At 44.1% G+C, this 11,486-nt stretch overlaps 1 protein-coding gene across 1 annotated transcript; it reads left to right on the plus strand.

The window, feature by feature from the left end:
• The first annotated feature begins 2,120 nt into the window (after positions 1 to 2,120).
• On the plus strand, positions 2,121 to 11,241 carry LOC134093105 (protein Wnt-2b-A-like). Its single transcript, XM_062546425.1, has 5 exons — positions 2,121 to 2,643; positions 5,361 to 5,581; positions 6,995 to 7,272; positions 7,545 to 7,809; positions 9,801 to 11,241. The coding sequence occupies exons 1-5, from the start codon at positions 2,441 to 2,443 to the stop codon at positions 10,028 to 10,030; spliced, it is 1,197 nt and encodes a 398-aa protein (XP_062402409.1). The 5' UTR covers positions 2,121 to 2,440; the 3' UTR covers positions 10,031 to 11,241.
• Positions 11,242 to 11,486: the final 245 nt, after the last annotated feature.

The following is an 11,486-nucleotide window of genomic DNA, read 5'->3' on the forward strand; positions in this document are numbered from 1 at the left end:
TCCTCAATGAATTACTGATCAGGGACACAAACAATCACCAAGCCATGCACTACTAACTTGAGGAAATATAGACACAAATGAGAGCACTCAAACTTCAGTGTTGATGTGACCAAGAAATGTCTGGCTCAGTAGTAATTTGGCTGTGATGATCAGCTGCACGTACAAAGCTTGTCGCAGTTTGTAAAACAATTGTGAAAGAAAAAGAAAAAGAGTGTGTGAAACCCATCACATGGTGCACTCAAACATCCTTGATTTTTTGCTCTGTTTCAACCCTCCTTGGTGAAATTTGACCAATTTAAGATTCTGATATCCTCCTAGCAACTGTCTTGACACTGTCCCCGGGCGGGCATAATCCTCCTGGATACCAACCTCCCAACATCTTGGATGCTGCCAGGATGGTATCAGAATCATACGTTGGTAAAATTGCACCATGATGGGTTTTCCCAGACCACATGACATATAGATGGGACATACTGTACATCTCCAGAGCAGGTTTACTAGTTGTCTAGAGGTCACGGCCTCCTGTAACCTCCTCTAGCACCTACCACTTCTCAAATGAGACGTGGTCTGGCAACCAAACGTTAATTTTCTCGTATTTGAAAAAAAAGCCCAGGGCCGGGTTTCCCAAAATCGTTAAGAAGCTCTTAAGTCCTAAGAATTTCTTTGGAGCGTTCTTAGAACATTCTTACAACGCTCCTAAGAAGTTCTTAGCACTTAAGAGCTTCTTAACAATTTTGGGAAACCCGGTCCAGATCCGTTCATTGGGCGCCATGGATGTCTATCAAATGCGTCTGTGCATAGCTCATTATGGTCTTGCTTTCTCCCCTGTTCTGTGATTGGCAGCCAACATCAGGCCAAAATTTGGGTGTTAGTTTCCAGACTGCCTTACCTGCGTGATTGAAATCACCGCGCAAGGCAAGGCAACACCCAGGCTAGGCCTCCTGTTGATCTCAGTACATTAATATGCCAGATACCATAGCAACAGATGTATATCACACATGCCACCTATAGGATAGCAAAGAAAAAAAGCAGGTTGAAGATATGGGAATGATAAACATACTGACAAGGTCTTTGACTTAGGACCTGGTCATTCAGGGTTGATAGGTAGGTAGGTAGGTAGGTAGGTAGGTAGGTAGGTAGGTAGATAGATGCTTTATTTCAAGCAGTGTTTGGCATGCAGTTCCCAAGCTTCTATAAAATCTGCACGTGCGAGAGCGCACAAACACTCACACACACACACACACACACACACACGCTTACTTTACAACAGAGTGTCACTTCAGAGAAGAACGGGACACTCTGAACCCATGAGCTCGCTGTATATTTTTGTAGTTTAATGACATGTTAAAAACATGATCGTGTGATTTATTATGTCTGTCTTTAGCTGTCCGGGGCATGCGCAAGGGATTGCTTTCATCCCATCATGTCAATGAAATGCATCACATGTGAGGGAAAGGCTATGGGTAGATTATGGATATCAAAGAGGTCACAGAGAGCTGCAAAGTCTAATGCCCTGCGTATCACTTCATCCATTAACATGCCTGTGTTTATTTGGCTCATGGAGGTTAGTGGAACATTGTTGTGGAGCTCATCAAGAGCCTGATAATCAGACCACTTATTTCGCAATTTCAGCAACATATGTTACAAGCAGTGAAGTAGTTGGGCAATGTCACATCCCAAAATAATAACGAACGGTTGCCATATCCAAACTGTATGTATTCATTGGGCTAAAAATAGGCGTAACAGCGTTTTAGAACGCCGATACCTTTTGTGGTCAAAGCAACATCTGCTAATAATGATACTTAATTGCAGGAGGCTTTGCCGCACGCGTTGCTATCAACGTTAGAGGTGGATAGGCAACAACACAAACAGAGGTTTCAGCCTCAATCAAAGCTAACATGTGACCTAGAGTAAGTTGAATCTGCCGGCGCATCCTCATTCCAAACTGCAAACCAGCGCAGAGCACAACTCTTCCCATTCACCCGGGGACTTCACAGATGCTGACTTTATCCAATGAGAGGACAGAAACTGGACGATATTAATTTAATCTCCCCTCCTCCCTTCCACCCGGCCGATGGTTTATTCTAATAAACCGCATTTCAGCCTACACTAGTCAAAAGGGAATACCGAGTCTATAAAATATAATGGGGAGAGAGGCGCCATCAAGGAATGGGGTTCGGATTCTTACTTCAAACGCACATGAAAGACAACTTTAGGCAGTTGCGTTGAAAAAGGTGATAGCCTACTTCTAAAATAAGATATCGGATTAGTAACAATAATGAGTTGTGAAAGAACTTGGTTTTCAGTCGTCCTCAACATGACAGTGGAGTAGATCTTAAAACTTTGAAATCTTCTCATTATATACAACAACGACGAAATATTCAATTATTTTAAAACATTCAGAGGTCGACCGGATTATTTACCTGGAAGTATAAACTGAATGGAAAACAAAATCAAAGTGATGGAGTTCACCAAAATCCAGCGGACAAGGAAATCATCCGAGAACTCGAGGCGCGTGGAATTAAAACAGTCATCTAGAAGCGGGAGAATAGCCTCTAATTCTACACCTGCTACCTCCAGGATTTACGTACATTTCTTTTTACTTCTTTTGATATTCACACCGAGAGTGGACTCATCCTGGTGGTAAGGATACTTTTATGTAGAAATGTTTTATTTCGGTATGGTTGAATTTCCAATGAAAGGTTAGTTAACAAATTAGTTTTAAAGGTATAAAGTAAAAGATGATTGTTTATGGAATGTGTTTTCATATTTATCATAGTAGCCTATGGCATTTATATTTCTGATTCTGATGTTTATAATATAATTTGCTAGAGTAAGACCTATTGTCACGTAGAACAAACATAATATCTTACGCTTAGATATTTTTCCATGAATAAGGTCAGACCTTGATGGAAGAAAAAAAAAAAATAAACTGGGAACGGAAAAAAAAACCCTAGTTCATTAGGCACCACTAAGATGAGGTATGGAGATGCATGGTTAGAAAAAAAGCATCGCTGTTCTTGCAAACATCAAACAGAACAAGTCAAGAAATCAAGTCAGTCCGCTGCACAGTAAGTGAGGCATGGGTGTTGGGTTACGAAGCGCGGCGCAGGAGACCCTTGTGGATATTTCTTCATTAAGATTAATGGCGAGCGGGGGTTTCCATCCCTAGTCGCACTAACCGGGAGCGACAGGTAGGGGCCGCGGAGCGTTCAGATGTGTTCTTGTGTGATTTCTCCAGGGCATGGACCATGGTACTAGTCAGGACATGTGAGGGGTTCATATCCCGGCTTAGAATACTAACAAGCCACTGTAACCCAACACAGCACACCGCAAGTCTGTGGTACGCGCTTAATAAATCACGCGTAAAAACAAATACAGGCGACTGGACACTTTCCTCTGATAATAAGCAGGCGGGAGGCTTTTCCGCCCCGCTGAATAATGATAATAGTTGGGAAAAGACGTCCCTGGGTTTCTTTTTTCGGTATTTTTCTATCTCTGTGTTGAGAAATGACGGTGACGGTGATGCAAACTTGATCTGATAAAGAAAATTGCTGTGCGTTAGGATTTCATATTGGAGTATTTGCTACCTCCGAGAGCAATATTTCAAACACAGACAGACACATGCCTTACACTAGAAGACATTTTACAGAGGTCAGCACACACACACACACACACACACACACACACACACAGAGAGAGAGAGAGAGAGAGAGAGAGACAGACAGACAGACATACACACATCTCCCCATAACTCATCAGCACTGGTATCTTCAAGGACCCCTGGCCAGCTTTGGCCAACTGACTGCCTCCCCTGGCATCCAGCGGCACAGTTCCCAGGTCCTCTTCCACAGTATCTGTGAAATTTTTAAGGACACACCCCTGGCACCCAAAGCTCCGTAGTCCATCATATTTGACGTGTAATAGTCATGACGTCACTGTGTCCAATTCATTTCATGACTGAGAGTTGTCAATGTCCCGCTACTCAGCATACATGCTTACACACACACACACACACACACACACACACACACACACACACACACACACACACACACACACACACACACACACACACACACACACACACACACACACACACACACACACACACACACACACACACACACACACAAACTGGCTCATAGCATCATACCAGCAGCAAAGCCTGACCGTGTAAAATACGGATGCTGGCAGAAATTTGTGAGTGATTGACCGTGTTCTACTTATAAAACGGTGGAAGTAACTACATTGCCCCTTCTTGCCCCCATAGAAAATATGATTCACATATCTCCCGCTGACAGTTTGGCCCCACCGGAGCCTCGAACCGAGAGGGTTACAATAGCCAGAGTGTGGGAGACAAATGCTTCCATAATAGTAGTTTATGCCGCAAAGGGCTGAGGGGGATGGATTGTTGTCATCGTGGTAATCATTTATGCGCCTTGTTTTTGGCACCCGCACCGCCGGCCCTCCCAGCTGGGGCCGAAATAAGCTGAAAAGCGAAGGTTCCTGAGGAGCCTGTGTGCCTGCGTGTGTGTGTGTGTGTGTGTGTGTGTGTGTGTGTGTGTGTGTGTGTGTGTGCGGAGAATAAACACAACGCCCCAGCTCAGCATAGCTGCCCACCCTGGACGAGTCGCGCAAGCAGGGAAACTGGGCAGGGGACGGCCATAACAGGAGTGGAAAGAGTACCCCCCCCATCCCCCCACCCACCCCCACCCACTCCACTCCGCTCGGGGGCTCAGGGCCCAGTCAGACCTGCCGGTGACACAAAATGTGGCCACGATTGAGCGGATAATGATATCCGGCCGGCAGGAGACAAGGCTTTGTGAGCACGGCATAAACCGGCTGCCGCGGCTCCACTCGCCGGGCCCGTTTGGTACAGTGGCTTTCAATGGAAAAGAGGGGGGTTGCTAGTGTGTGTTTGTGTCTGTGTGTGTGTGTGTGTGTGTGTGTGTGTGTGTGTGTGAGTGAGAGAGAGTCTGCCGGTCTGTAAGCATGACTCTCTCTCTTTCTCTCTCTCTCTCTGTGTGTATGTGTGTGTGTGTGTGTGTCAGAGAGAGTCTGCGGGTCTGTAAGCATGAGTCTCTGTGTGTGTGTATGTGTGTGTGCACGAGGGGGGTGTTTGGGTCATCTACGGGTTACTGAAACAGCCCCGACCACTCTCTGTCTCTCTCTCCCCGTGTCATCTGGAAAACTATTAAAAAAAGTGAAGTTGATGTTGAGGTTTTCCTCTAATGTATTAGTGTGACAAAAAAAGGGGGAAAGGAGTTGGTTTTGGGGAGCGGTGGGGTGTTTGTAAAAGAACATGACTGCTGAGAATGTTATATGATTTTCAACCCCCCTCCCTCCCCCCCCTGCAGGTACATAGGGGCTCTGGGCGCCCGGGTGATCTGTGACAACATTCCGGGCCTGGTGAACAAGCAGCGACAGCTGTGCCAACGGCACCCGGACCTCATGCGCTCCATCGGGGAGGGTGCCAAGGAGTGGATCCGCGAGTGCCAGCACCAGTTCCGCCACCACCGCTGGAACTGCAGCACGCTCGACCGAGACCACACAGTCTTTGGCCGAGTCATGCTCCGCAGTAAGTGTGTGTGGCCGTCTGATGTATGTGTGTGCGTGGGTGCGTGCGTGCTAGAGTGTGTGTGTGTGTGTGTGTGTGTGTTTTAAAAAGGCTAAAGCTTTTTTTACAGCACTCCCAAGGTAGATCCTGTCCCTCATAGGTCTAAGTCTAAATCTAAGTCAAGTTTAGACTCTTCTCTGTAGGCCTGAGACAGGATAATGTTGATATTCTACGCACACGTGCTCCAGCAGCAGCTCTATAGTCCATACAGGCACAGACTCCAGAACGTTCTCCCTGAATTTTGAATATTCCTAGAGGGCTTTGGTGTTGGTAGCCTAACGTGCAATTTAAAATCCGCTCCCTCTTAACGAGGGGGAACAAGAAGTTCCCAAGACTGAGAAGAAGACGCAACCGACTGTAAATATCGTGCAATGGCAATGAGGAGGTAGCACAGTTTACAAGATATGAGACAGTACTATCAGACAAGGTGTCAAAGGTGGACGAGAAAAGCGAAGAGAAAAAAAAAATTCTCGTCTCAACTTTCCTGGAAGGGCGGGGGGAATTTTCAAGGGTGGATATTCTCCAAATACAAGTAGCAGATAGAAGGATCTACAGGGCTGATATATAAACAGTAATAGGAGATGTAAATATTTGGGGAGACGTCTCTGGCGGACTGACAAAGCCCCACTGCCTGACAGATTGCCTGTGTTCTGCCTCAGTGCGTGCGGGTGAATGAAAACAGGGCCGATAGTCAGGCCAGGCCTAATAACCCTCAATCTCTTCCTCCACGGCCCCGACTGAAAACACATCCATCCATCCCGTGACTGAGAGAGGTAGAGAGAAGAGAGAGAGAGAGAGAGATAGAGGATAGAGAGAGAGAGAATGAGAGGTAAAGGTGGGAATGGATCGAGAGAGAAAGAGAGAGTTGGCCAACATCAGTAATCATGTCAAGTCCTATTTAACAAATCGTAAATCAAAATTATGAAACGAAAAAAGAAGTATAAGAAGAATACTTGTGAAAATGAATACAATGAATACCTGAAAGCCACTTTGTGAAAGCTGTGATCTGAATTTAAGACAGTGGATTTAGTGATAGTGACTTTCCAATTCAGCCGCCGATTTACTACTATGTAACAAGAGAGTTATTACCACATGCCAGCAATAACTAAATTACATCCACTCTGTCTCACAATGTTTCCAAGGCTCTTTATAAAGTTTATCCTTGCAGGGAAGTCTATTTGGCAGAGAACGCACATGCACTCACAGTACTAACTGTAGTGACAGTATTTATTTAAACAGTTTTTAAAATTAGCAAACGTCAGAGGGTTTTGAGAGATGACAGATCGTGGACAATAATAACACTACATACACGCTTTAGCAAACCGAGTTTCGATACATACAGTCTGACGTGCTCTGCTTTCATGTCCCACCCAGGCAGTCGTGAGGCCGCATTTGTGTACGCCATCTCGTCCGCTGGGGTGGTCTATGCCATTACCCGGGCCTGCAGCCAGGGGGAGTTAAAGATATGCAGCTGTGACTCTCACAAGAGGGGTCGCGCTAGCGATGACAAGGGCGACTTCGACTGGGGCGGCTGTAGCGACAACATCAACTACGGCATCAAGTTCGCTAAGAATTTCGTGGATGCCAGGGAGAGGATGGTCAAAGATGCCAGGGCACTGATGAATCTCCACAACAATCGCTGTGGAAGGATGGTGAGTTTTTGGCTTACTAAAAGTTACATGACTAGTGTAGTGTAAAAGGTAGCCAAACGTCAGTTTCTTAAGTGGGCTATCAGGAAGCGTAAGAGCCTGTGTTGATTGAGTGATGGGATAATTATCATTTCAGTTCTACTGTCTGGATGTCCCGTCATGTACTCCCTTCAAGACATTTCTTTGGTAAATCATTGAGTGATTTCCAGTTAGAAATCCTTTTATGAGTTATGAGGTGATGCGTTCATTAAACGAAGACCATGTGTGTGTTGCAGGCAGTAAAACGCTTTATGAAGCTCGAGTGCAAGTGCCATGGGGTGAGTGGATCATGTGCGCTCAGGACGTGCTGGCTGGCCATGTCAGACTTCCGGCGCACCGGGGACTACCTGAGGAAGAAGTACAACACGGCCGTAGAGGTCACCATGAACCAGGATGGGACAGGGTTCACAGTGGCAGACAAAGACTTCAAGGGAAACACCAAGAATGACTTGGTGTATGTGGAGCATTCGCCAGACTATTGTCTATTGGACAGGGCAGCAGGTGAGTCAATACTATAGTCACATTCATTCACAGCAGTTCTAAGAACACAGTTCAACTACTAACTGATGAGGCTACTCCTAGAACTACACATTTTCTAGAGCTTTTCTTTTTCTGTTTGCATTCGCACACAGACGGAACTCTGATATGACTAAACACACCTTAGTAGTCCAATTATTCCATGAAATGGACAGCACTGCTATTTAGTTACTGTACTTGCAACGACTTTATTAACAAACGTGACCGTAGTCAGCCTCTGCGGCCTTTTCATGCAGCATTTGTGTTCAGAGCAGTGATCTCTCCAAGGAGCAGAGCTCATCTGGCTGGTGTAGCCATTTTTATGTTATTCCTTTGGAGCCAGATCTCAACATATGTAGGCTTGTAGAGACACAGATATTGGAGAATTTAAATTATTTGAACAATTACCATGTTGTATTTAACAAACCTGATGCTTTATGACAGGTAGTATCAGACAACTTCTGTTGAATTTAATAGGAAAGGGTCAGTCAATTAGAAAAGTCGGTCTCATGAGGAGAAAGCAACAATGTCTGAAATTAGTGTCAGTTATGTTTCTACAATACAGATCCTAGTGGTCATTCAGCCACAACCTTTAAATACTTACCTTGTATTTCATACGGGATTTCAGAATGTTTGTAAACTATGGGCACCAAGATACTTCCGGGTGGCAAATGTACTGCTGTAAACGACTATTGTAAACATAGTTAAAACATTGTTGATCAAGTAGTTAAAACATGACGAAAACTCCAGTTGAAAACAATGTAGGCATAATTAAACGGATTTTATGCTAATATTCACTCGCATTGCATCCGGTAAGGACATGGTGTTAGTTAGAAGTCCTGAAGCACCCGGCAACTAAAACATCATTCACTCAAGCCATTTACTCTGTTTTCTCGATCTCGCAGCCTTGATCAAATGATATTGAAGGGGTTGTTTAATAGTAAGAACGCTGTCGTATAGCTTTAAAGGTGAAGTCAGCAATTTTGCAGTAAATAACATTTGTTTAAGTTTATATTTAGAATAATTAACAGATACTTTTAACAACTTAAATTATTTTTAACAACAAAATATTTTCACCAAAGACCGAACGAAACACACCAGAGATGTAGCTCGTAAAACATTATATCACATGCAATCACTGACTGCGCCTTTAAAGGAACACGCCACCGTTTTTTCATCTTGAACTACGTTATTCCCTCAACTAAGATGAGTTGATACATACTGTACCTCTCACGTTTCGTTGTGTGCACTCAATGGCTCTTAATAGGGAAAACAGTGGCGTGTTCCTTTAATAAATACTCCATTACTTTCCAGGATGTGAACTCACTCCAGATATACTTCTTGAAACAAGTGGAAATGTTTGTGCAACGAGTCCTAATAATCTGATATGAAGCATGAAAAATAACATTAAAAGCATACCTACCTAATAACTAAATAGATGAGGTGATTGGAAAATCACAGGCAAATCACAATCAGTGCAGGCAGTGTGAAACAGTCAGTGTTCCTGAGCACAGGGAAAAGACCCTACCCCAAGGTAGAAGCTCAAATAGTTAGTTAGTTCACAGGCAGTGTGAAAAGCTGGAATTTGCACCATGTTCACCACCAAGAAATATCAAATCTTGAGAGTAGATGACTAGCATGACTCACTTAACCAATCGTCAGAGTAGAACCAAAGATCCTTCATTACTGACAAGATAGAGCAATATAATGCATCTCTATGCAAGCAAAATTCGAACAGTTCCTGTCTGCTTAAAGAGGCGTGTCGCAAAGTCGTCATAGTGGGATATCAATCTCTGTCAGATTGGCAAGCAGTTCAGTTCGAATGTTTCTAGGTCTGCTTAAAGGGGGATTTCGCCCCCCCTTCCCTTTGCGAAAACAGAACACGGAAATGTTCGAACGTTTGCGCCTCTCGCTCCGCTTTAACCCTCTCTGGTAGAACTGTTATGTTAAAGAGATACTCTCTCCCTGTGTTGCAGGCTCTCTGGGCACAGCAGGCAGGGTGTGCAACAAGTCGTCCCGGGGGATGGACGGCTGTGAGGTCATGTGCTGCGGCCGGGGGTACGACACCACGCGCATGAAGAGCGTCACCAAGTGCGAGTGCAAGTTCAAGTGGTGCTGTGCCGTGGAGTGCAAAGACTGCGAGGACCTCGTGGACGTCCACACCTGCAAGCCTCACAAGCGGCCTGACTGGCTGGACCTCACCTGAGCGCTCGCCTCCCCTTACGTTTCAGTCCCCCCCCCTTTCTCCTTCTCTCTCAGGACTTTGATTTGTGTTTTCAAAGTGGGACAATGCATTCTGGGATATGTAGTGTATACCTCTAATCCTCCAGACTCCAACTTGCACCTCTTAGCGCGGCTTTTGGCACAACTTTTTTTTTCTGACTGCCCCTAACTAAGCACTGAAAGAAAAGAAAAAAAAAGCATCTATGGGCTCGTTTGGATAAAAGAGAGTGCTTTGAGAGAGTTGTGTAGGTAGGTGTTGTGGCATGCAGAAGTGGCCTTTTCTGAAGTCAGTGTTTTGGTTTAAAAGGGTGAGAACTAATCGGCGGAACTCAAAGGGTTCTGTATTTGGGAGTGTGTACTTTGATCTCAGACAAGGACGTGCTTTTACTGCTTGCAGATGGCTGAAGACACTTTCCCAGTGGACACTGAAGCATGTAGAATGGCGGAACGCAATACTTGTGTTTGATGTGTAATCCATATTTGTGAGGCCTCTCGGTCTCGAAATTAGAGTATACCTTTGTGCTCTGCCCAACCTGTGACTTCAGGATGGAAAGTTAAGGTCACAAAGAAAAGAATCTTGAATGACAGACGGAATTAAGCTAATTGCAGATGTCATAATTTGTTAAAAGTGAGGTACTTGTGTGTTTCCCCTGTAATACAAATACTACACACGCCAACGGGATGTTTGGTTAGCAATGACCAGAATACTGAGATTATGTTGTGCGGTCAAAGGTCTAAGCAAAGAGGAGAGAGCATTATATCACCGATACAGCTGTGTAGAGTTATTAGGTCACCCCTGGATTCTTCTGTAAATAGTATCTGTGCTCCAAATATAGCTAATGCAGATCTGTTCTGGGTTCACGTGATAGGTCTTGTAACTGTATTATGATGAAGGTAAGACCACTGCATATCTAAAGCACTTGATTCACTATCTCTGAGCAACATCATAATATGAAGAGCACTGTCATCATTTTTTTTACCCCTTTCTTACAATTGATAACTCCTTGATTGGATTTTGAAAATAACAATCAAATGTTATTAATGATTAAAATTGTTTGTCACTGGATTGAAATGTACTATATATATGATATACTGTATATGTATAAACATTTATATATTTATCATAACTGTGAACAAAAGAGCTTTATATGAACAGATGGGTTAAGGTTCATTTGTTATGTTGAGGTGAGTTACAATTATTCTGTGGGATTGTTTTGTTTTATAATTAAATAACTAAGGTGACCCCATTGGACCGGATTTGTGGCAGGAAAAAATGGCTACATCAGTTTCATCATCTGACAAATGAAGCAAATCATTTGGATGGTGCTGTTTAGCACTACACACACACAAATATAAATCATGTGACAAGATCCTTCACATGCTCAGCACTGACACAGCTGGAAGATATATAGGTTGTTCTTGTGCAATCATGATGTCAA

The sequence above is a fragment of the Sardina pilchardus genome, chromosome 9 (genome assembly GCF_963854185.1).
Source record: "Sardina pilchardus chromosome 9, fSarPil1.1, whole genome shotgun sequence".
NCBI classification, from domain to species: Eukaryota; Metazoa; Chordata; class Actinopteri; order Clupeiformes; family Clupeidae; genus Sardina; species Sardina pilchardus.

What these genes read in the sequence shown, in the direction of transcription:
- LOC134093105 (XM_062546425.1), top strand. Translation starts at nt 2,441, where the DNA reads ATGGAAAACAAAATCAAAGTGATGGAGTTCACCAAAATCCAGCGGACA. An exon ending in AGAGTGGACTCATCCTGGTG is followed by an intron (nt 2,644 to 5,360) that starts GTAAGGATACTT and finishes CCCCCCCTGCAG; the next exon opens with GTACATAGGGGCTCTGGGCG. An exon ending in ACAATCGCTGTGGAAGGATG is followed by an intron (nt 7,273 to 7,544) that starts GTGAGTTTTTGG and finishes TGTGTGTTGCAG; the next exon opens with GCAGTAAAACGCTTTATGAA.